Source organism: Medicago sativa, chromosome 4 (assembly GCF_051527215.1).
Source record: "Medicago sativa cultivar Bolivia chromosome 4, Bolivia_mono, whole genome shotgun sequence".
Classification (NCBI taxonomy): Eukaryota; Viridiplantae; Streptophyta; class Magnoliopsida; order Fabales; family Fabaceae; genus Medicago; species Medicago sativa.
Genome location: NC_140752.1, coordinates 18492547 through 18519136, shown reverse-complemented (window position 1 = coordinate 18519136; position 26590 = coordinate 18492547). Strand labels below are relative to the sequence as shown.

General features: G+C 33.6%; 3 protein-coding genes and 1 long non-coding RNA gene across 4 annotated transcripts; 2 read left to right on the top strand and 2 right to left on the bottom strand.

Moving 5' to 3' along the window:
- Positions 1–1177: 1177 nt before the first annotated feature.
- LOC146926922 (E3 ubiquitin-protein ligase PRT1-like) lies at positions 1178–7765 on the top strand. Its single transcript, XM_085700356.1, has 7 exons — positions 1178–1317; positions 2850–2878; positions 2970–3149; positions 4163–4474; positions 4579–4782; positions 5998–6089; positions 7104–7765. Exons 1-7 carry the CDS (start codon positions 1238–1240, stop codon positions 7344–7346), a joined length of 1140 nt encoding a protein of 379 aa, XP_085556482.1. The 5' UTR covers positions 1178–1237; the 3' UTR covers positions 7347–7765.
- Positions 7766–13695: 5930 nt separating this feature from the next.
- Positions 13696–17191, top strand: LOC146926921 (Phototropic-responsive NPH3 family protein). The gene is made up of 4 exons (XM_085700355.1): positions 13696–13856; positions 14591–14657; positions 14866–16032; positions 16206–17191. The coding sequence occupies exons 1-4, from the start codon at positions 13771–13773 to the stop codon at positions 16737–16739; spliced, it is 1854 nt and encodes a 617-aa protein (XP_085556481.1). The 5' UTR covers positions 13696–13770; the 3' UTR covers positions 16740–17191.
- Positions 17192–19884: 2693 nt separating this feature from the next.
- LOC146926920 (uncharacterized) lies at positions 19885–21905 on the bottom strand. Its single transcript, XR_015005551.1, has 7 exons — positions 21772–21905; positions 21635–21685; positions 21400–21506; positions 21197–21289; positions 20915–20969; positions 20690–20802; positions 19885–20472 (listed from the first exon to the last, which is right to left on the bottom strand). It is a non-coding gene; the product is annotated as an uncharacterized LOC146926920 (long non-coding RNA).
- Positions 21906–22509: 604 nt separating this feature from the next.
- Positions 22510–25178, bottom strand: LOC146926919 (cytochrome b5-like). Its single transcript, XM_085700361.1, has 3 exons — positions 25084–25178; positions 23138–23204; positions 22510–23022 (listed from the first exon to the last, which is right to left on the bottom strand). Exons 1-3 carry the CDS (start codon positions 25168–25170, stop codon positions 22769–22771), a joined length of 408 nt encoding a protein of 135 aa, XP_085556487.1. The 5' UTR covers positions 25171–25178; the 3' UTR covers positions 22510–22768.
- Between the last annotated feature and the right edge of the window lie 1412 nt (positions 25179–26590).

The window sequence follows — 26590 nt, the reverse complement described above, 5'->3', positions numbered from 1 at the left end:
GGGATGTAATCCAAGGACACATAACCATCCCTACTAGAACGCCTTTCCCCCACACACCTGACTGCAGTAGAATTCCCACAAACACTGATTTTCTTCCCACCCAACCCAAATAACCAGGGCGAAAGAAAGTCCCACAACACTTGCTTCTCCAGAGGATTCCATGGCGCAAAAAATTAAACAAAAAAATCTCCTCATTTGATTTAATAAATCTGCCATGAATCATCAAGTAATGCTCACAATTAACAGTCACACACACCTCCACCTCTGAACAGTCTCATAATGTCAACAAACCCCCTGACGCCCCGAGTGAAGGGCGAAAGGAGAAAGCATGGGCAAAATTACCCCACATCGACGCACATAAAAAATCATCACACACCGCCTTCTTATCAGCTATCCACTATTTTTATCAAACAGAGCTTAAAACATAACTAAAATGGTTAAAGGAATAATTAAGTCTAAAAAATTTATGAAAAATGTTAGCAACACACTTTTAACACACACTCTTAAAATTTATATGAGTCTCTCCAAAATTTATATAAGTCCCACATGATTTGTTGAGACACATGTGAATTTTAACCAATAAAAAAGAATGTGTTGAAAAGTGTGTGTTAAAATGTGTGTTGCTAGCCTTCCTCAAGATTTATATGATTTGTTGCTAGAGATATTCTTGCATGAACTTTCACCCAACACATTATGCTTACACCCAACCAATAAAAATATGACACATGTTATTAACTTTAAAAAAGTGTGATTTTTCTGCTTCAAATAAAAAAGTGTGATTTTAATTAAGGAAATGGAAACATAAATGATGGTGGGTGGTTCTTGTCGATAAAAGAAAGTGGAAAAAGGAGAGAGAAACATTAAAAATAATGAGAAAAAATTCTGATATTAATTTTTTTTATTATTTTAACGACGTGTTTGATTTTAATCAGTTAGGTGTAAGAATGATGTGTTGGATAAAAGTTCACTTAAAAAATTTCTATCGTTGCTATTGCTATTTTCCTTAAAAAAAAAAAAGGTTATATACGCATTTTGGGTATAAAAAAACCGATTCAATAGTAGCCTTTCTGAAAGAAAAAAACATTTTAAATAGTAAACTAAGCTGAATCCAACCGCATTTTTTTTCATTTTTTTATTCTTTTATTTTTTATCATGTTGAGCAGTTCGATTGAAAACTAACACGAACATCCCACTTACATTAAGCTGCCGCATTTCAACGAATTTCGCTTCACAGAGAATGGAAGAAGAAAACAACGCATTCAAAGACGAAGAACAAGAACAAGAAATCAATGAATCCTTTGTTTGCTGCGTTTGCTTGTAAGTCTCTTTTGCTTTTCATCTTCTTTCTTAATTTTGTTTTATTCACTTTAATTTTAGTTCATGTTAAAGATTTCAAATTTAGATTTCTGAAATTTCATTTGGATAGTAAAATTCAATTTAGGTTCAGAATGAATGTAGCACTTGATTGTCAAAGTGATTTGAAAATTATTTTAGGGTTAATTAAGTTAATGATCCTTATAAATATTCAAAATTTCGATTTTAGTCCCTGTAACAAATTCTCTCTTAGTCAATGTATAAAATGCAGACGGAAAATTTTAGGGAAATGCTAATGAGTGCCCTCGTGGCACTTTTTAAGGACTTTAGATAGTAAATTTTTATGGAAACTGGTGCATTTAATGCATCGGAAATTGGACCATTAGACCTTTTCAATGGATATTTTCTTAATCGGAACATTACTAGACTAAAAAGTGCGATGTTTTTTTGTAGGGACTCAAATCAAAATTCTGGATATTTATAGAGATCATTTATTTTGTAGGGACTAGATTTCATTTGTATATTTTTTGGATTTGACTCATCTAAAGTAAGAAACTCAGTTTAGAGTGTAAAGTAAGAAATTCACTTTAGAGTGTAAAGTTAGTACTATCACCATTGATGAACTAATCAAACACTAACACAGATGCTATACATGGTGCTGATAGTGACGCCGGTATTAATTATTAATTTTTAGAAAATAAATTAATTGAATATAATCACATGTGTCAATGATTCAGTGTCAAGTTGGCATGTGTGGGGTTCTTGTTGACACACACCCGACACACATTCCGTCAGAAGTCTTGCTGCTACAAGGATCAAATGTGAATATTGCATGTGCATTGTAACAAATCATGGGGTTGTTGAAAGAAAACTATTGATTTCTTTAGTTTACACTTAACTCACATTTGAGGAGCCAAATGCCTTTTTTGGGTCTTAGCCCTACGGGTTCTAGAGAAAAGAGGCTCTGATAATGTATAGTTTGGTCAGGATGCAAGTAAAGTTTGTGGCAGATTGGTTGAGCCAGACATTTAGCTTGTATCTTATTGGTTGATAGTGCAGTTGGATATTTAGATGAGTTTCTATACACATTTAAGACTGAATTATTAGGTCTTTATGACTTGGTTTTCCTTCCATGACAAAGATTGCACATTCACGAACTTTGAATTTCCGTTTAAAACATGTTTGTAGTTCCTATAAAATATTCACTAATCAAGTTTAGTATCTAGAAAAATCTCCATTGATGTTTACTCCTCAATTTGCCGATTTCAAGGACCAGAAATCGATGATTTTCTTTTTGTTATCAAAATCACCAATTTGAGGACTAAACATCAATGGAAAATCTGTAGCGACTAAACTTGATAGGTACTTTATAAAGACTAAGAACATAATTAAATCTTTGACTTATTATTATGTTGTCTATAGAATGGAGCTGATTTTTATCGTGATGTAATTATGTTTGTTTAAGTTGGTCTATAAACTGCCCTATTAACTTTATCAAACCTTCCTTACTGAATGACTTAAATTTTATAATGCAGGGATCTGTTATACAAGCCCATTGTGCTATGTAAGTAAGACACATTATCAATTTCTGAAAATATTTCAAATAGATTTAGTAATTTGCGATGAATTTTTATTATTTTCTCTTTTGTTTGTAGCTTGTGGCCACGTATCATGTTTCTGGTGTGTCCATAAATCAATGAATTCATCACGCGAGTCTCATTGTCCAACTTGTAGGCATCCATACTACCACTTTCCAACAATCTGTGAAATGTTTCACTTTTTGCTTCTTAAGACATATCCTGAAGCTTACAAGAGAAGGGAAAATCAGACTTTGGGTATGTTTCTCTTTTTAAGGGCTTACGCATGAACATAATGAAATATAAATTTGCAGCATGCCTCACATAGTTTCTCTCTGTAAAAGCATTTTGTCGCATTTCACTAGAAGGTTTAGCAAATGGACTGACTGTTGTTATGATAATAATTCTTGTAGAAAATTTACTCTGTCTATGTTGAGATATTGTTTAAGATTTCATAGATCTATTTTATTGTTTTTATTACTGTATTCTTTCCTAGCCTCCTGATTTAGCTGATTCTAATCCTAAAAATTTAGGATTTGATTTGTTCAACCTTTTATTATATATTGTGCAATTGTACATATATTCCAGGCTCTAATACATAGAATATTCATTATTGAGTTTTAATATGGTTCAATAGATTTTCTTGTCTTGAATCCCTTGTTTTGGGTTCAGCCTTCGTCAAGGAGTTTGACCCTTTCTTATTTGGTTGTCGAGTGTCAAAAACCCCATTGTTTGGTTCAGAGGCTGCAATTGACCGTTCCCACCATAGTTTGCTGACTTTCACGTACATCTATCCAAGTTTCTTGCTGTGGGGTGCAAGATCCATCTTGTCGTCTGTTGGGCGCACTGCTATTCAAATTTTGTTTACGTTCCTAGTTCTGTTGAGACCACTTTCAACTTCTGGGTGTTTTATTTGTGTTTGTTCCATGCTTTTTTTTGTGTGATGTTGACTCCTTTTTTATGTAGATTGGTCTGGATATTGGAAGTGTGTGTGTGTGTGTGTGTGGATATAAGTGTCTGGTATTTTGTTCTGAACAATTCCTGCCCCTGTTATATGCGTACACACCTTAAGCCTCAGCTTCAGTATGTGATTGTATTTTAATATTTTTCTAATTCTTGGAATTTCTTGCACACTCATTGGCAGTTTTCTCGTCCCCTCCATTATGCCACTTTCTAGTAAAATTGCAGTTATCATAAAAGACAACAATCCCTCTGTCTACTTTGTTTGTGAAATGTTTGACCAAAATTGCTAATTTAACCTTATGATTCAGAGGAAGAAAAGGAAATGGGTCACTCCTCCCCTCAAGTTATATGTGATCTTCCTGGGGATTCGCTTACCGGTACTACCATAAATCAGACGTCTAACTCAGGCAGCACATTGTCCTTTGAAAGTATGGAGCAATCAGGGTCTGCAAATCATAGAGAGGAAGGCATCATTTTGGAATACTCTTCTGACAGGAAACATGGAACTATATTGCCTCAAAATGAGCACATTCAGCAACCAAAAATATTAGTTGCAGATTTAATGTGTCCAACGTGCAAGCAACTTCTCATTCATCCTGTTGCTCTTAATTGTGGTCATGGTAGGTGTTCTACTTTTTTCTCTTGTTTAACATATATTAAAGCTATCAATAGCACAAAACCTCATTAACATGTTTTTATATCATTTTGTGCGCATTTTCTACAGTATACTGTGAGACTTGTATCACCGACTTATCTCATGAGATGTTTAGATGTCAAGTTTGTCAAAGTCCACATCCCGGAGGATTTCCAAAAGTTTGTTTGGCTCTTGACCAATATTTAGAAGAGCAATTTCCAGAAGAGTACACACAGAGAAGAGATGCAATTCAACTTGGCCAAATCAAAGTCCAACCTGAGACCACATCTTCTTGTATGTATCTTTTCCTACTAATTTTTTAATTTATATTTTGATATTCTGAACCCTACTAGTCAAGCTATTGACGCATCTGTATATATATGTTTATGTTTTCCTCTAAGCATATGAGAGGAACGCAACGGTAAAGTTGTTGTCATGTGGCTGAAAGGTCACGGGTTCAAGTCCTGGAAACAGTCTCATATGTAAAAAACAGGGTAAGGCTGTGTACAGTACACCAAATGGTGGGACCCCTTCCCGGACCCTGCGTATGCTGAAGCGTTAGTGCACCAGACTGCCCTTTTTTTTTCCTCTAAGCATATGAGAGGAACCCAATGTGAGATAAACTATTCTTAATTGAAACCACAACTATTAAACAGAGAAAACCCCGTAATCCCAGACAAAAGCTCCTCACCCAAAAACTTAAAGCCTCTTGTGCCCCATACCAGAACCTCCAAAATATGTCCCGCTCTACTCCTATTAAGCCTCCCTTGTAACAAACTGACCACATCAACATTTCCCTCTGAATTTCCCCACTCATATTTTTGTCCGTTATCCTATCATTACGACATTACCTATTGCTATGTCCTCAAGGCTAAAATGACTTGATAAAAAGTTTGTTAAAGTTGTGGGACTTTAGATAAAAGGAGAGAATGGGCCAGTGATTACAATAGTGCATATGCTTCTTTGAACGACGGTCTGAGTTGTACGGCAGTGCTTCCTGTCACCAGCAACTATAGACAATGGGCCAGTGTTTACAATAGTGCATGAGCTTTCATTTAAATTCATTCTGATCTTATTTTAAATTTGGTATTGTTTTCGCGAAGAATGAGAGATCCTGGTATAAGTTATATATGTAACAAGTTTAATTTAATGTACACTTTTCGAAAACAAGGTTAGTGTATATGATCCATACACTCCACCTTGAAGCAGAAGTAATGTAAACAAGGTAGTGGTGGTTGTATATTATATGTGTTATGAATAGCTCATCTGTATACTACACATATATTCACTTGAGAGCTGTTTCATTTTCATCTTTCTCAATAGTTCCTATCAATTTCTCATTTCTCTTCTCAAGGTTGCTAATAGTTCTCATCATGCTTTCTAAAGGTTTTAGATTTATAAATATTAATTTCATTTTTTGTCAATTACCATACTAACAAAAAGAAAGAAAATTGTAGAACTATTGCCCGGTGATATGTTGGATGTTTCTTTGATATTGTTTGGTTTCAGGTTCATTATCTACGGACAACACAGAAAGGATAGCTTGGGGGTCTAATCCTGAATTGTTGATTCACACAGGAGTTGGTTGTGATTTTTGCGGGGTAAAACCTCTTTATCATAACATTTATTTTCTTTAATCATCTATTTATTTTGCTTCAACTTTTTGTCTAATTATGGTCAGTGAGAGTGGAAATCAGTGTATGGAATGTGTGTAGGAGGATTTATGCTTAGTCACATCTTTGTTTTATAATAGAGTAAATTACACTGCCCTCCCTTGAAATAAGCTTGAATTGTACTCCCTTCCCCTCTTATGTTAAAACATACACTGAACTTCCTTGAGAAGTAAGCATATAGAGTATATTACACTCACCTCCATAAGAGATTCTTGAATTACATTATGCTCGCTTAAAAATTAAATATTTACTACACTTTAATCCATTTTAACAGAAATAAGTAATTTTATGATAGCAATTAACTTTAAGCTGCCATTTTATGTCAAAAAAGATTTAAGCCACCATTTAAGACATCAATTTTCCTTTCTTAGAAATTTTTTATTATTTATTTCATTATCAATTTTCTCTTAGGGGAGGGGTGTGTAATTTTTTCTAATATGTTTTGCATAAGAGGGGAAGGTATGTTTTAACATAATAGGGGAGGGTAGTGTAATTTAAGCATCCCTCAAGGGAAGTGTAATTTACTATTCATAATATGCGACTGCTTGTCTTCATTGACTGCATACATCTACCCACCCCAGACTCCACCTGGTGTGAGATATGTTTTGCATAAGAGGGGAAGGTATGTTTTAACATAATAGGGGAGGGTAGTGTAATTTAAGCATCCCTCAAGGGAAGTGTAATTTACTATTCATAATATGCGACTGCTTGTCTTCATTGACTGCATACATCTACCCACCCCAGACTCCACCTGGTGTGAGCCTTGTGCGTCAGGCCGTCCTTTTTAGTTGTTTTTAAAAGTATCTATACGGTGTCACTTGTAAGTTGCATTATGCTAAAATTCTGATGCATGATTCAGTGCTATTTGATATAATATTTCCTTGAATTCCATTTGTGCTTCCAGTTTTCCAATGTGTTGATGTTTTTAACTGGTTTGTACAGTTGTACCCAATAATTGGGGACAGATATAAATGTGTTGACTGTGAAGAGAGTATCGGCTTTGATCTTTGTGGTGATTGCTATAACAAACGCTCAGAGCGTCCGGGCCGATTTAATCAGAAGCACACTCTTGACCACACACTCATGCTTGTACAATATCGGAGAATGCTAATTAGCCGTGGACAAGATTCTTCAGATTTAATAGTTATACCGGATGATCCTGATTCCTCCACTGATGAGGAATAAAACCAGAGTCACTCTGACACCACAAAATCCCATTATCTTATGGCGGTACTCATATTTATGGATTTAATGGTTAATTACACGCTAGTGTGAGGACAGGATCCAATGCTTCATATTTCAATCCGGTTATGTTGTGAATCCTCAAATCCACATGGTCTATCTGGCTTTCCTGATTTGTGCATATTGATATTTTTTTTTATTTTTTTTTTATTTTCTATTACAGCTGAATCTGTCTCTTGGTTGTAGCAATTTGTGACTATTTTAGTATGAGTTAGATATAGGTTATTGTGTTGGCTTAGGCCTTGACAATATAAGCGTTACCTCTATTGACAAGGCAAGGTACATATTTCCAATATTTTTCCTGAATTTACAAAAAATAAGAATGCTATAAAAACATTTTGGTGATGATATTATTCAACTTATGCATAGAATTAAGTATATGCTTGAACCCTTTTTAGTAAGTGTATTGCAAAGATAACTTTTTTTAATTCTTCGATTAAAAAGTGCATCTTTCTTTGGCCTAAGGAAAATAGTGATGCACATTTTCTGGAGACACTCAATAGCAATCATTTTGTCCAAGCAGCTGAGTTATTTTTAACGAGCACGCTTTCTAGCATATGACAACCAGAAGGGACCACCCTTTTGTAAAGTAAGATGGTATGTAATATTCCCTGGTCTCTATTGTATGGTGTTGCACGAAGTAACAAGGTATGTTGTCAAATGCAAGTGTCAAATTATGAAGTAAAAGAGAATATACTTATATGAAGACATGTATAGTACTGCTGAAGATTTGGTGTTAGTCCATCTCTCACTTGATAGGAATTCTTCCTTAATTTGCTCTTTTGAACCTCTCCTTGTCGCCCACTCTAAAAAGTGGTATAAAAGACAATAGTTTCGGTATGCTATGTAAAAGTACCTGGACTTGGTCTGACCGTTTGTTGGCAACCACATAAAACTTGAGAAGCATTTGATTGAGGGAGGAGCATAGCAATGTGGAGATCCACACTTGGTGAGATGATTAGAAAATGCAAAATTTAGGGTTATGAAATTCCATTTTGGTTGACCATTGCTTAACTAAAGATAACATAAATGTGATCATTCATATCCTCATTGCCGTAAAGTTATGTTAAATTGCAGTGTCTATCCAAATTTTGTAATATTTAATTTTAGTTTGATCATAAAAGTCCTTCATCACTTGAAGTGCTAGGATAGTGGTAAAGAACTTAGCCTTATAACTTGTAAAATGTCTATTAATGTCACTTGAATTGATAAAAATTTAGATTCTCTAATTTTGTTTTTTCTTTTTGAATAAAGATCCTTCATCAATCCAGTCTTTAGGGCTTCCACTTCATCCCTAGTTCCAAAAGGTTATGCCCTTGCACAATTTGTTAAGATTGGAAAATTATCTTAGCCATACACATGAAAATCAAGAATAATACGTTCATCTTAAGCGATCAGACATGAGAGAATCCATTCCTATCATCTTAAACATCATCCACCTCAATACAAGCATTGAGAAGCGCTTCTAGCTACGTCCCCATGGTACAATTTCTTTTGAAACAGCTATCAATACAAGGTATGTGCCTTATCTATAAGTCCTAGCTCAATTGAAATAAATGCTAAAATTGAAAGGCTAGACGTTGTGATTGGGGTTCGAATCCTAACTCCTCCACTTACATGTGAGTTTTCAATAACTATTATCATTTCGTTTATCCACCCATATATGTATCTACCTCCTACAAGGGGAAGAAGATCAGCATATTCAACACCATTGTTCATCTTAGGCACACGCATAACTATAATTTGTGTATGGTTAATATATTTATAAACAATAAAATACTACTCTCTTTCGATTTAAACATAATTAAAAAAGTACATATATTTAGTCTAATTATGAAACAAATCTATACAACTTCTTTTTTTTTTGTCTTTAAGTATGGAGGGAGTATGCTCCTCTTCAAGGTCTCAAATTCGATTCTCTCAAATGTCAATTTAAGTGAGTTAATTTAGCTTCTTCAAAAAAAAAAGTATGGAGGGAGCATATATACATACATACGAAGGAAAATAAAGAGTAAGGTATAGCTTCATGTAATCATATGATTATATATGAAATATCTAGTTAGAAATGCAACTACAAATGCACATGTCCATTACTTTAGGGGATCTTGCCACCATACACATATTGTTATGTATTGTCCATCAATATATATATCACACATGGCATGGCTCTTAACGACTTTGACTTGGACCCAACACTTTTTTTGTTCCTATCTATATGAAAGGAATGGAATCGATAGTGGAAGATATGATATCAATAATATAACATTATGTGATATACAGGATCATGAGTGACCCTACTTCATTAATTCTATGGTGTCCTACATAGCAGGTGTGGTGTGCAATCATAAATCATAATATTATCGAAAGTGGGCAGACCCATCTATCTATATCTAAGTTTTCATTGTTCTTTCTCCTTTTTGACTTTTATGTGTTCTTTCTTTCACGTGTAAATATTCATTTGAAATGGTTGCTCTACTCCGACTTGATTTTTGGTTTCCTACATGTTTTCTACGTATCCGGAATCCGGATACTCTCCTTCACATTACAAAGGAGGATGAGAGAATAAGAAATTGAAGGCTAAAAAAAGATAAAAGAAAAGATAGAGAGAGGACGGAGAGAGAGCTTGAAGGAGAGGATTCAAATCCGTTTTTTACATGTGAGTTGATTTTGTTCGAGGTACGATCACTAAATATAAACATATTGTTTAATCTGACATGAAAACTACTTTGATTTTCCATGATATAGAAGATTGACATATTTCATTAGACTCAATTCCAATCAATACTTCCACTATATTTCACAACTATATACTACAAAAATTGTTCTTTTTACTTTTGACTTTGTTCATTCCCTTAATTCAGTGTGAGTAAATTCATGCTCGACATTTTTCAGCGTGAGGTAACTCACGCTGGCACTTTTAAGATCGGTTGAACCAGCTTAAAAGATGATTGAACTGATCTTAAAAGTGTCAGTGTAGGTTAACTCATTCTGAAAAATATCGAGTGTGAATTAACTCACGCTGAATTAAGGAAATGAGCAAAATCAAAAGTGAGAAAAACAATTATCATAAACTTTTTTTTGGTGGTGGCCAGCAATTGAACCCCGGACTTTGCATATATTATGAATTGTTCTTACCAACTGAGTTAAGCTCACAAGGACAACAATTATAATAAACTATTTATTCAGTGAGCTTTTCGTTTCTTAGTCCAAGACAAAAATATCCTTGGCCTAACATAAATTGATAATATTATGAAGAAAAAAAAAACATTTTGAATGTTATCGAAACTTAGAAATTTTAAAATTAGTTTTCCTTTCCATTAAGTCCTCGTCAGTCGTCAGTTCTCGTTCTTTAAATGGTAGATATAATAATGAATTTGGATTATAAAAACCCAATTGTATATGAGAGTTTAAGAAGAAAAAAAGGGCTAGATGTTTTTGGTGAATTAAAAAATGAGTTAGATTTATTTTAACAAACAAGTTAAACTCAAATTTCACAATTTTCTTTTCAACTAGCTATGCTTAACAAGATTAAACCATTATTTTTTCACAAGGGAAATTTATATTAGATTTCCAAAAAATAAAAAATTGACTCTACTTTTTTTTTGAAGGAAAATATTTGACTTTACTTTTTTTTTTTTTTGAAGGATGAATCTACTTGTTTACGCGTACTCCTAAAGTATGGCCAGCTATAACACTAGGTCCCATGTACATGTAAGGTATGATTTGATTTATTTTATTTTTTTGAAAGATTTATATATATAAAAAAAAATGTAAAAGGTTCATCTCAACATTATCTTAAACAAAATTTCTATTAGATTGAAACCACTTTTTATATTTTGATTTTGAGGCCATTTATTCAATCATGTAAGAAATGAATTATTGTATGTTTCTTTTTTTGGTAGAATTTGTATGTCAAAATAAATAAGACAAATTTGCACAATAGAAAACTCACCGTTATCAAAGGAGTCCATAAATTCAGCACAAAAGTAATTTACATATGTTTCTTGGTGACCGGACATTTCCTTTAAGTTTAAATTTTAAAATTCATAAGAAAACTCCAATAAAAATATTGGGGAATTAGTCAATTTAGTCCCTGAATGGGAAAGGAGTAGTCACTTTAATCCCTGAATGCAGAGAAATTGCAAAACAGTCCCTGAAGTAGACCCTGTTAGTCAATTTCAGGGACTAAAGTGACTAACGAAGTCTACATTCAGGGACTAAATTGACTAACGGAGTCTGCATTTAGGGACTAAATTGACTAACAGAGTTTACATTCAGGGACATTTTTGCAATTTCTCTGCATTCAGGGACTAAATTGACGAATCGTTCCCCATTCGGGGACTAAAGTGACTAATTCCCCTAAAAATATTCATTCACATTGTTGACAAAAAAAAGGAGTGTATGTTCATAAGATAAAATGATTAAATTTGAAGTAATAGGGGACAGAAAGAGTAACATGACAAAATTGTCAAAACCTGCTTAACAACTTTTGTTCATGCTTTCATAGTTTCATTCCTTTTTCCTATGTAAAGTCACATTTTTGACTTTTCTTCTCACATTTTTCCACTTTTTTGCGCCTCTTCTGCCGTTGAAACTGAAAGGGGTAAGGAAAAAAAATAAAAAGCATGAAATGAAGAAATGTCATAGTGTGTCACTCACAAATTAAGACACTCTTTCTTGCATCAAACTAGATTGTCATACTAAAATAAGAAAGAAATACTCTTCATATTTTAAAAGAAATGGAAAATTTTGTTATTATGTCGTTTATCCTTCACCAAAGACAATCAGTTAATGTTGCACAAAAATATTTAGTACATATTGATATTATAGAAAAGAATGTAATTATCTGTCCGATGGAGACACGGTAACGGTGTTGTGTTCTGGTGCGGTGGCGATGACATCTTCACGGTGAAAGGAAGATGCCTGCAGGCATGTTAGCACTTCAACGCTCGTCAATGTAGGAAATGAGATTGAGTGTGTAAAAATGTGTGGGAAATGAATTGTACCTTGAGGGTGACGCTGAGTCAACCTTATATAGAGAAAGGAGGCGCTAACGGATCCTACGAAATGCAACGCCTTATTAGGAAGCCGTTGGAGGCCACGTCTATACGACGTAGGATGCACGGGGGCGTGCTTCAATGGGGTGATGTGCACCAGAGTTATTATGCTCACTCCAGTGGTACATCTTGATCCGCTGGGTTCTTTGTCCACGTGTCAGCGTTGGATTGACTTTCTAGCCGGTCCAAAACAGCAACAAAATTAGTGATACAAATGTAATTAATTAATGCACTTAAAAATTTGAAAGAGTTCATATAAAAAAGGATAAAGAACAAATTCTAGGGTGTTGTATTTTCATATAAGAAAGTCGCACTAGTCTATGTTTTAATTTCAAACAATATTTTTATTGGTCAATTATATAAGACACTTCTCCAACTTAGAAGAGTGATCATTCCTTCAAAAAAAAAAAAAAACTTATAAGAGTGATCAAAATCATCGAGAGAAAGAGGCACAGAAAAATATATTTGCAAGAAACTTATTTACCTTAAATTTTAAATATTTTTAAAATTCAAATTCAAATTCAAATCAATGATTAGTTTTCCTTCCAAGTCTGGTATATCCAATTTAATTAATTAAATTACGTTTTTCTTTAATTAAATTTACTTTTGAACAAATAATTAACATAATGAAGGATAATGAAATTGAAGACTAATTGATTCATGAAGCAACTTTATTAGTTTTGAAATTTAAACCAATAATTCATAATGTACTCACACTAGAGAATAGACACACTATGTACATTATTGTCTCATGTAAAAAATACTACTATACTACACCGTCACATGATTAAATTTGGTCTCAATAAAATGATCATATTAGTTCCTTAATTTATAGTAACACAACTACATTCAATCACAGGTCAATATTAATGAAATCATATATTTATTGTAGAGGTTAAACGCGTCGATTTATATATTTCATATTATCTCGAGAGATTAGTCTCCGACTTTCTATCAAATAGTCTCTAGATTCATAGACAAAATAATTGTTATTGATTTCAAAAAAATGGATAAAATATGAAAAAAATCATATAACGTATAAAATAAGTATATGAAAAAACATGGTATGTCCCACAAGAGAGGTCCATTACTTTGGACTATTGCAATCTATGCATTAAGCACAACCTGTTCAATGAAAATGGCTAAAGAACTACCAAAACAGCAACATCTTCAACTTGGTTACTGTCTCTTTCACCACTTCACTACTACTACCTTAAACTCACTACTATTACTTTACTTTTCTCTTTCCATTTACATTCTCCTTATCTGTCTCACAACACAAGTTTGTGTGTTTTTTCTCATTTTCTAATATGGACCGTACTACTGACAAACATCAGCAGCAGCACCAACAGCAGTTGTCTTTGGCAAAGAATGTCAGGCAAAGATACAATGAATGGTTTGTTTCATGCTTTTCTCTTTCCACTTCAATGTTAAAGGGTTGTTTTAGTTTTTTTTTTCTTTTTCTTTCTTGTTTGCTTCAAAGAAAACTTGTTACTTGAAGGTTTTGTTTTTGTTTGTGTTACTTACTTTGTAGTTTGTACATGTTTTTTGTGTTTTAAGTTTTAACCAAGTGCTCGTGTTCAAGTGGTTAACGAATCCTAGTTATGGACAAATCGTCTGATTTGAATCCATACTCGAACTATCTTTGACCAGACTTTACTTGGCTTTCGGCCAACTCTGAATTACTAGCGCTCTTTCTTCTGAAAACCGGAGGTTTAAGAACTGCGGCATTCTAAATACTATCATGTGTATATCTATTCTCTTTCGGATAAAATTGACCATGTCAACGTTTGGCCGTTGGTCAATATATGATCTTTGTGAGTTGTGATGTGTTAAGCATTCAATATATGATCTTTCATGCATTCTCATATTTATGCTAATTAATTTTTCTTTTACTGAATATTGTTGTTGCTAGCTTTTTCTTTGGTTCTCTTCTGAAGGTGTTGCAGGAATGGAATGATCAAAGATCTGTTTCTAACTAATATTATTATGTATCTCAATTATGGATCTTCTATGTTATCAATGAATTCTTCTACCTTGTGATTTTTGCTTTGGATGGCTTCTGAGATAAACTTTTGAAATCATAAGTTGGTTTTTTGAATGATTTATTTATGCATGAACGTTTTTCAGGATTTTTCGCGATGTACCTAGTGATATAACTATAGAAGTGTGTGGAGTAACATTTTCATTACATAAGGTAAGTACATACTTCGGTTAATTTGAGTGCATGTTTGAGATCGTGGTGAGTTTGACAGAATTATGGTGACGCTGTGATTTTGTTGAAGCTCCAAGTTTATGTTTTGTCAAAATCATCGTGAAACGTTTTGATTCTGTCAATCCAAACATGCACTGAGTCTTCACTTTCCAACTATGATTGTTCTAACTGTTTTTATTTTGGTATGTAGTTCCCTCTCGTTTCTCGAAGTGGTAGAATTCGAAGGCTAGTTGCAGAACATAGAGATTCTGATATCTCAAGAGTTGAGCTTCTTAATCTACCAGGAGGTGCTGAATGCTTTGAGTTGGCTGCAAAATTCTGTTATGGTATTAACTTTGAGATTACATCCTCAAATGTTGCACAGCTATGTTGTGTTTCCGATTACCTCGAAATGACCGATGATTTCTCAAAAGATAATCTGAGTTCGAGGGCCGAGGAATATCTTGATTGCATTGTCTGCAAGAATCTGGAAATGTGTGTTGAAGTCTTGCAACAATGCGAAAGCCTAATCCCTCTAGCCGATGAGCTGAAAATAGTTACTCGTTGCATCGACGCAATAGCATCGAAAACTTGTGCCGAACAAATAGCTTCTAGTTTCTCAAGATTGGAGTATAGCAGCTCAGGTAGGTTGCACATGAGCAGACAAGCTAAATGTGATGGCGATTGGTGGATAGAAGATATTTCGGCTTTAAGAATCGACATGTATCAACGAGTCATAACAGCGATGAAGTGTCGTGGAGTTCGGCCAGAAAGTATCGGTGCTTCCCTTGTGAACTACGCAGAGAAAGAATTGACAAAGAAATCAAGTTTGTGGAATCAATCTAACCAGAATAAAACTGATTCAAATTCAACTTTGCATGAAAAGCTTGTGGTTGAGACTATTGTAAGCCTTTTGCCTGTTGAGAAACTTGTTGTTCCGATTAATTTCCTTTTCGGGCTGCTGCGAAGCGCGGTGATGCTTGATTGCGCAATTTCTGCTAGGCTTGACTTGGAAAGAAGGATTGGATCACAGTTGGATCTATCCACACTCGATGATATTTTGATTCCATCTTTCAAGCATTCAGGTGATACCTTATTTGATGTTGACACAGTTCATAGACTTTTAGTAAACTTCTGTCAGCAGGAAGATAGTGATGACGATTTAGAAGATGGTTCTCTTTTTGAATCTGATAGCCCTCACTCGCCCTCGCAAACTTCGTTAGTTAAGGTGTCGAAATTAGTGGACAATTACCTTGCTGAAATTGCTCCTGATGCAAACTTGAAGCTTTCAAAGTTTTTGGTCATTGCAGAAACATTGCCAGCACATGCGCGCACAGTTCATGACGGTTTATATCGAGCCATCGATATTTATTTAAAAGTATGTTTTGTTTTGTCATATTTGCTTCAAGATTTTGAGTACAATATTTTACAATCCTATCCAATCGATATTTACTCGTCGCTTTAGACGAACCATACCCATGTTATAAATATGTCTAAGAAATTTTTGCTTTTGCAAATTACATTGATTCTTAATGTAAATGCATTTTTCAGGCTCATCAAGGGTTGTCAGATTTGGACAAGAAGAAACTATGCAAATTAATTGATTTTCAAAAGCTTACTCAAGAAGCCGGAGCACATGCTGCGCAAAACGAGCGCCTTCCTCTGCAATCAATAGTGCAAGTTCTATATTTTGAACAACTAAAGCTAAGAAATTCATTGTCCACCACCGGGGAGGATGACATCAAGCCAATGCATGCGTCATGGCGCATAAGTAGTGGTGCACTAAGTGCGGCAATGTCTCCACGCGATAACTATGCATCATTGAGGCGCGAAAATCGTGAGCTAAAACTCGAGTTGGCCCGACTAAGAATGAGACTAAATGATCTAGAGAGGGAACATGTTTGCATGAAGAGGGATATGGCGAAGTCCGGATCGCGTAAATTTATGAGTTCTTTTTCGAAAAAAATTAGTAAACTTAGTCTCTTTGGACAACATAGCTCCTCTAGAGAAACAAGTTCTCCATCTAGGAATTCTCATAGAACAGATTCAAAGGTTATTGAGAGAACTTGTGCTAGCACAGAATAGGTAAATCTTTAGCTAGCTTCAATTTTTCTCTTGTTTTTATCCTTTAAGTGTACTCACTTGGTAATTGTGAGTTATGCTCATGGTGACATAATCACTTCATTTTTCCTTATCTTTGTACCTTTTGGAAACCCATGTGTAAGTATACGTTCCGACCTCAAGTCTGCTTTGGGTCTTGTGTAACCCTTAAAAGTCGTCTCAATGGGTAGAAGAGTGTCCGTCTTTAAAACTATCTTTACCCTCGATTTCCAAGCAAAGTAAGACTTTTTGATGTACCAAAATAGTATACTACTAGTAGAATTTTTGCAGCATTAGCTTTGTTTAACTATTGTGTATAAAATGTTGATATGAATGTGTTGTCTAATATTTGAGAATGTTAACATGAATGTTGAATGTGTATAAGATAATTACAAGGGTGATATTCTTGTTTTGAAAGTTTCATATGTATGTTGTTATTTTTGGCACTTTTTCATTTTTCAGAGAAATATATGAATTAGTTTTTCTACATTAATTATTCTACTGTTATTCAAAGTTTAGTTTTTTTCTCAGATGAGTCTATCACTCAGTCTTTTTTTGTCAAGTAGTTTAGTGGTTAAAAATTCACCTCTTGAAGTTGAATAAGTGAGGTGTTTGGGATTCGAACTTCGACCTCTACAAATATAATGAATTGTCGCTGCCAACTGAGTTAAGCTCACGAGAATCACTTAATTTTTAATAAGAGACATTGTTGTCGGAAAAAAAAATTCACATTTTCTTTCTCTTAATTGTTGTCGCTAATCATTCAGTTTTTAATTATCGACGGCAATTTAGAGAAAGAAAATGTGAAATGTCTCTTATTAAGAAATGTCACACACTTAACAGTCAACTCATCATTTTTGTAACATCACTTTAACATAAGGGTAACTTTGCACACGCTTGTTAACTTAAAGGATTGATATGGGACGAAAATAACTTAAATGATTAATCGGTTTCAAACTTGAAACTTCAAGGATCACCGGTGCAATTTAACCTTAAGAGTAATGATATTTTGACATCCATTTTAAGACAACTTTGTTGACAACCTTGTTTTTCTCACTTCTTATTGGTCAAAAACAATGGAGAGAGAAAAAGGAAGAGATAGGATAACAATATCATGTGAATATGAGAGAAAATTGTCCAAAAGTTGTCAAAAAGTGGCTGTCAAAATATCATTTCTCTAACCTTAAATATATAACATTATAGTAAAACGAAACAGACGAAGTTTTATTCTTACATTTTTGTTGCTAATATGTAATTAAAATCTTTTCTAGACCCATCATGGGATTAATCCTCAGAAGGTAAGTATTCTTTATTTGACGTGACTCTTTCCCCAAGATGATGTTGGTAAGAAAATAGTACTCCTATTCATTCTACTCCCTCCGTTTCAAAATGAGTATCGCTTTAGCCAAAAAAAATTGTTTCAAAATGAATGTCACTTTCGGTTTTCAATGCAATAATAACTTTTTCTTTTCAATTGTACCCTTCAATTAATACTATGTTACACTACTTCCAAAGTATTATTTTTTCTTTAATGAAAAACAAACCAATAGTTGATTAGGATAATTTGGTAAAATTACTATGACATTTGACTACTTTATTCCATTCTAATCTGTGTGCAATTGGCTAAAGCGACACTCATTTTGAAACGGAGGGAGTACTTGAGTTGTTTTGATTTTGAAAATGTTGTTATAAATGAAAAATAAAAATAGGGATCTATGCTGCTCAAGTCATTATGAATTTTGAGTGGAAAATGCCAAATAGGAATGATGTTCAACATCAGAGAATTATGTTCTGCGCGTGTTACTTACCATAAAGATTACCCGCATGCAAACTCAGACATGATGATTATGGTGTTCCAACCTTTTTTATCTACTCGTATTTTTTATCCTTTAGACGGAAAAACATGGACTAAACTTTCTTCTTCTTTTTTACTTTTTCACATTAGAAACATACAGTAGTACTAGTATTCATATAGTATTCACCACCAAGAAGTAAAAAAGAAACATATATAGAAGTATACAATTTATTGATTTATATTAAATAGTTTGACTAAGTGATTAATGAGTTTCGTTTAAGATCCTATTAACGGAAAATAATAAGGGAAATGTTAACGAGTGTTTTTGGGTATTCATTAAGGATCATAAGTAGTAAATATTTATGAAAATGTGTGTCTTCTATCTATTAAAATTGAAATATTTGATTTTTAAAAAAAATAATTGATTATTTTAGAATGTCTGAAGAGTACTCCGAGAGCACTCGTTAACAAGATTCAAATAATATTAGGTCAGACTTTATTTATGTTTGATCATCAGTCATTGAAATAATAATGATCAAACTTTAGTTTTCATCGAACTCTAAATTACTAAACCTACTTTTTCTTTGAACTAAAAGACTAAGAACATAAAATGTTATATGTCTGTATTATTATGTCTTTTGCGACTATCATGCGTGGTGGTCCATTTTGAAATGTTCGGTTTTTCTCCATTTTGGCTAGCTATCTAGCTATACTTGTTTTGCAAACTCTTTTTCCCCTTTCAGGCACTCCTTGTGCGTCAAATGAAAGGTTTAATCTATTATGTCTTTTGCCTTCTTTAAAAAAAAAAAAATAACTAACGTTTATATTGGATCAGTCTTTAAGTTTTCAATTTTAATCTTTTATGTTAGTGATACGTTACCCTTTTGTGAGTCTCCATTTTGAAAAAGTTCGTGTGTCCGTTAATTTGTTTGATTCTTGATGATAACAATCCCTAATAAAGTGAATGCCAATCATCTTATTTGGCATCACGCCAACACAAATAACTTGATTCTTGATGACTGCTGAAGAGGTTTCTCGAATTATTCAACCTATCGGAATGTATCTTTCGATATGCGTTTTTTTCCAGAGAAATGATCGGAAGTTACCTTCCGACGGGGGTGTTTTGAGAAGCAATGCAGGAGCCAGTAAAGCAATTATCTTGATTCTTTGCGAAAGGCTAGAAGTCCAAAACATTACAACACAATTGAATAAGAATGAAAATGTATATGTTGCATATGCACGTGGAGTTTTAGGAAGAGCTTATCTAGACTTATTTTAGACAAAACTATTATGTTAGATTATACATGACACTTAAGTTCCCTTTTGGCAATGGAGTTTTAAGAAGAGCTTATCCAGACTTATTTTAGACATAAGCACTTGCTAAGTGTTTGGAATAGCTTATAAAATAACTTATTATATAATTATAAGTTGATTCTAGTATTTTACTTTACGACCTCCTTAAGATATCATAAGTATTTCTAACTTATAGGTTAGGCGTCCCTGTGAGCTTATAGCTCAGTTGGTAAGGACAATTCATAATATATGCAAAGTCCGGGGTTCGAACCCCAGACACCACCAAAAAAACTTATAGGTTAGGCACCCACATCTTCATGCGATTTTGAATCTGCTGTGCCAGAGCATCCACCAAAGCGATCCTTCCAAGCTTACTTGCAGGGGCTCCTGTCAGTATGGACTTGAGGCTTTCACTCTCTGCTCTCCATGCAGTTTCTAAAGAATTTTCAGAACCAGAAGATCCAGACTGTGGTGTAGCTGTTGAAACCGATTGACCGATTAATGCAACCCACGGGATATCTTGTGCTTTTGTCGAACCCTTATTCAGTAGAAGTGCTTCAACTGCAGCTATTGCTTTTTGGTCTGATGCAGCTTGATCAATTATACTAATAACACCAACAATTCTTGTACCTATCAAAATTTGTTTATACCTTTTTAGTTAATTAATTCACAATGACAACTAAGGGAGAAGAACTGAGCAAATCCTCAGGACATTGGGAGAGAATCGAACCTGAGACCTCGAGGAAGAACACACTCGCAGATCCCAAGCCAATACTACCAGGCCAACCCAAGTGGGTTTCGCTTGTTATACATAAAAGCATTGATAACAAAAAAAGATGTGAATTACCTTCTTCGTCATATTCCTTTGCCAATTGAAGGGCACGAGAGGATTTCAAGTGCTTGAGCTGCTGGTACAATAACTACCAAAATGGCATCATTATGCTCCGCGTATTCACTAACCTATACAAAGGCAAAAGGAAATATTACCAGAACTCCAAAACCATTCAATGATGATAACATCAAAAAAATTGGGAATAAACTATAGGACAAGTAAATGAAGAACAACACTTACTGTTGATTTGTCCATGATGTGCTTATCCAACCCAGGTAAATCAACCAACATGGTGCTGGGAGGACAAGATGTAAAAAATAATGTTAGCAGAAAAATTAAGGTAATGAAATCAATTACCATGAAGCAATGACATCAGACATGTCACTGACACCTGTAGTAATTAGAGAAAAACGACAAAATTGAATGCAATCACATGTGTAGGTGCAAGTGCCGTGTAAGACACGCCTTCAATCATAGATGTTGGTGCTTCAGAGATCAATTATCACTCATTCAAATACAGACCTGTACTTGTTCGTAGCTTCAATTTTATCTGATCTCGAGGCTTGGCTGAGGAAGCCTTACACAACCTATCCTGCAACGCATGTCTTAAATCACCTGTACAAAACAAAACAAAACAAAACAAAACAAATCACATAAATACATTCACTATAAACCGAATCCATAACGCGAAAATGCACAGATCAGATTAACTAACTTGCTGAAACTTGCTGAGATTTATCATCAATCTGCAATATAATCGATTTGCTACTCAACGATGTATCTCGTTGCAGATGAATCACGATTGGATCGTAACTACATTTTCACCGGTAGGCTGAAGAAATCAAACAAAATTTCACTGTCGCTTTCACTTCATCTTTTGAAATTTGAGATTCAATTTCACTTCATCTTTTGAAATTTGAGATTCAACCATCATATATAGAAATTCAAAACCTGACTTACCAAAACTATATGTCAAATTAAACTGTTCAACACCGCTGATTTACCAGAACCCTACGAAATCCAAATTAAAATTAAAATCAAAATCAAAATTCAAATCAAAACCGCAAAATTGAACAAAATCGATTGTGGAGGCTTACGGCATTGCCGAGAGGGATGACGTTGAGAAGAGTGGAAGGTCTTCCGTCTTCATTGTGACGTATGGAATCAGCGAGCTCCGATAACTCTTGGATCACCGCCATGGAAGATCACAAAATCGATGGTTCAAAAAACGGTTATAGAGAGAGATAGTGTTGAAATAGGGGTCGATCGAAACGGAAACCCTAAACCAGAAACCAGATCTCTGGGGTTGTTTACTTTGACCATTTCCTGTTTTCATCGAGAGGTCTACAATTTTAAAGATGATGCCAAGTTATCCTATTAAAAGGCAAAGACTAATTCCAATAATAGCTTGTTGCACTATACATAATTTTATTAGATTGCAACGTATGCAAGATGCAATTGATAGTCTTTTTTAATAATTTTATTAGATTGCAACGTATGCAAGATGCAATTGATAGTCTTTTTTAATGAGTCGATAGTAGATGGAGAAGGATCAACAATGGACCAACAAGGTATTAATGTTGATGTTAATCAAATAATTCAAATTATGGATCAAATGTTTCAAAGTTATCCTAGGCTTTGAGAGAATTTCTGTGAATGGTCAATGTTAGAAAATTATCATATATTTTGAAAGACTTTTTTTTTTTGAGGGAATATATTTTGAAAAAAAAATCTTAAGCATAAACTATGGTATCTCAACTATGGTTCCCATAAACCGATCATTTGCAGCATCACACCATAATTGATATATCAAAATTGGAAAATAAAACAAAATATGAGAATGAACCAAAATTTTATACTGTTAAAACTCCATAAAACTGTTCCGGTTCCTGTAGCAAAAGAATGACAGAAAGACAATATGAGATTTAACAGAAAATTACAAGGAAAAGGCAAACAAGCCCAACATCACATTGCATATCCTAGCAAACCTCATTAGTTTGAACACTTGAAAACAAAACATGCCTGTCTTTCAACATTCAACAATAACATATTATTGCAAATGCGGCTAATATTTAACGTTTCTTGCTGTTTAAATCATTGTGTTGATTTGGTGTAGAAACGAATACCAACTGCCACACCCAAGATAAACAAGGGAACTAGAAATTGGAGGATCTTGATGACGAACTCTGATGTCTTGTCCTGATTATAGTGAGGTTGTTTCGGTGGAGTGTAATCAACCTTTGAAGGGATGGTTGATGAATCAATGTCTCCAACATAAAACTCTTCCATCATTGTATAAGCACTTGTGCTGTGACCGATATCATCAAAATCAGTTGATGCGTCTTTCCCTGCAAACATGTGTTGTTACGTTTATCAAAAGGCATTTACATTAACATCTCACTTCTGAGATCATGAGGTTTGAATTAAATAATTAAGATCTTTTTCAGAGAAAATGTAGGATACCTGTGGAAGAAATTAGAACTTCATCTCCACCAGGGTGGTCCTCCAAGAACTTTGTCACATCATAAACCTGTTCCAAAATAGACATGGTAAGGTAAAGGGACAGAAGGCACCAACACAGGATAATTTCAAATCACCCTAAAAGATAAAAAGAAACTTCGCAGTGCAGTGAAAACATTGAAGTTTGAATTTCTTCTACTAAAGCCCTGTTCGGATGAACAGCTTATTTAAGTACTTATCGTATAAAAAACTTGTATAAACTATTTCTAATAAAAAGTTAAATAAAGTTAAATTGTTTTCATATAAGCTAATAAGTTGTTTCCATAAGCTATTCTGAGATCTTACAAAAATATGTTGAAAGCAACTTATAACAATGTCATAAGCTGTTTTCATAAGCTCTCCTAAACAGTCTCGTAAATGTTTATGCCCATAGATAAACTCAAATAAGTCAATCCAAACAGGCCCTAATTCAATAAGTTATCGCAAATGCTCAAATCTTTTGATTGTATATATTTCTTAAACCTCAAATGCACATGACTCATTACTCCTTAGCATAAACTCACAATATATGATTGTTCTATGAGATTGAGGTATGATTCCCAACCATTCCTACATCTTTTGATTGTATTCCAGTTAAGAAAGAAAAATAAGGATTAAGAAAAAATGCAGAAAGACCAAGTCAAGGCAGAGGAAATCTAAGTCATTCCAAAGTCTTGCTTCCAATATAACAACACCATATGCAACTTGAACGAAGTCAATTACAAAAAACAAAATATTGGAAATATGTGAAGATATTTTTTGTTTCTGTATAACACCAACACTTTAGATTAAAGGCATGTCCCATGTCTGACACTAACACATGTGGTTACATTCAATGAGCTTCATTTTCTCAAATTATTACTGGTGTTTATGTGTCAGTGTCGTGTTCGGTGTCCATGTATTTGTCTGTGCTTCGTAAATAACAAGTAAGACATGAAAGAAAAGTATGCACTAAATGTTTAATATTTGTCCTAGTTTTCAACATCTACTTTTCTCTCCCTGTTTACCAACTTAAGCTTTCAAGACAATGATGAATACAATTCAACATAGTAGGCATATTAGATTAAGCCTTCAATCTCTCAAAACGTACTTTTCCGTATTGGAATCATGATCTTCATTCCAGAATATGAAACTTAACACGTCTCAACATAAAAAACAAAATCAGAGAAAACAAATGGAAATTCGCATATGGCTACAATTTGAGCTCAACAACTCAAAAACAGTACTTTGGAAAATAAACAAGAAAACATAAAAAACAAAATCAGTGATTCAATGTTTTAAAAGCAAATCAGTATGGTTCAAAACAACATTGCCAATCACAGATCGCAAAAAAATACCATTTTGTTAAAATTCCGCTACGCTATCAAGGTAAATATAGTACCACAATAGTCGCGCTATTTAACAACGCTTTGTGCTAAATAGTGTATCGCCAAACAATTTCAATTTGTTCAAATTCCGCTAAGCTATTTGACAAAATAACACACATAGTATCAAAAAAACCAGAATAAAAACACAATCTAAATGCAAGTGGACTGTTGGATTGGTCCCTCAGATTAGTCGGTCTTTGTGCCGCATACCAGTAAAAAAAACACGATCAAATTTTCAGCAATTTTTCTTAAAAAAAAATCCCTTTATACAAAATGTAACATTTTTCAATCAAAACAAATCCAATTCTTACATAGATTTAAATCTAACTAATCCAATCCAATCCAATCCTGCAACTAAGGTTGTCACAACAAAACATAATAAAACAGAAAAAACATCAAAACAATGTGAATCTCAATTCTCAACCATATCACTTGTGAATTCCATTTTAACACAAACAAACAAATAAACCAAACACTAGAATTTCAAACAAGAACCAAACAAATTACAAACAAAAAAGAAAGAACAAAAAAACAGAGCATTACCTTGTTATGAATAACAAGCCAGCAGTCTTTGGCACTGTTATGCTTAGAGACATCAGCCAAAGTGAACACCTTACGCTCGTCACCCATTGTTGATTGATCAGTACTCACAAAAATTGAGAGTATTTGAAATAAAGAGGTGGGTGGTTGGTGAAAATGAATGAATAGCAAAGAATTGTGGTTGGTATAGGTAATGGGTTGGTGAAGGTTGGAAATGATTTGTCACCAACAATAATAACATACCATACTCTCAACTTCTAGAAATATCTACTCCTTCTCTTAAATCTTAATCAAACAAAGAGTTTGGTCAACAAATTCATTTATATGGTCCAAATATTTATTTGCTCTAGTTCAATTTGTAAGACAAAAGTTTTTTATCGTCAAAAGTTTACCCAATATGGCTATTTCGGTTTAATGCACGAGTTTGTTTGTAGATTCATCATCGTTTTTAATGATTTTGAATTTGTATGGTAACGATATACTTTATCGATTTAAATGAATAAATATCGTTTATATTTGTAAAAAAATGTTTACTCATGGTTCAAAATTTGAATAAAATACGTCAACTTTTAAGTTTTAACCTTCTTTTACGAATGATATTAGAAACACTCTTTTAACGCTCTCCCTAATATTTTATCTGATCAAGTGAAGTGCATGCGAGATTTATTTTTAATGTATGAGACCTACATGAAAAACCGTAAAAAAAAAAAAAACTCAAATTAAAAGACACCCATTATTATGCCTCAATAAATCATAATATTTCTTAGATCCCTCTTTTAAGTGAATGTGTATTAGGCTCAGCATCATTTTTATTGTTTTATTGATGATAGGCTTTATTGAGGGTCAACCCTTGACCCTATTCAAATTTTCAACATATAGTAAAAAATATATTTTAGAAAATAAGTAATTTTAGTTGGAAAAAATTAAAAACTTTTTTTTTAGAAAACAATTATTTTTGGGAAAAAATATTTTCTTTTAGAAACTATTTTTGGGAAAAAATAATTTCTTTTAAAAAAAATTTAGAAAATATTTTTTTGCTAGAATAATATAATTATTAATTTAGTAAAAATTAAAAAAAAAATAACAAAAATCGAAAGACATCCACCAAGGCCACCGATGCATCACGTGCCCACCGTCGTATGTCGCCTTTCTCGATGCTCTGTTTTCCATTGTTGGAAAAATGATCGGAACTCCACATTTTACTAATGTTGACTACCGGAGCTTCGATGTGGTCAACACTAACGGTACGACGTTGCCCACCACCTTCCACCACCATATTTATCGTCGTCGTCGTCGTTGTTGTTGTTGATATATATTTGTAGGGGTTTAATAAGTAATTGGTATCCATAAAATTCATGAATTTTGATTTTTGTCCCTCCATAATATTTTGCAATTTTTTTATCCTTAAAAAAATTTCCGTCAACACATTTAGTCTCTGTTGTTAAATGTCATTGACGACCGATAACGTTGCAGTCAGCAGTGCGGATTTAAATATTTTTGCCCAAAATTG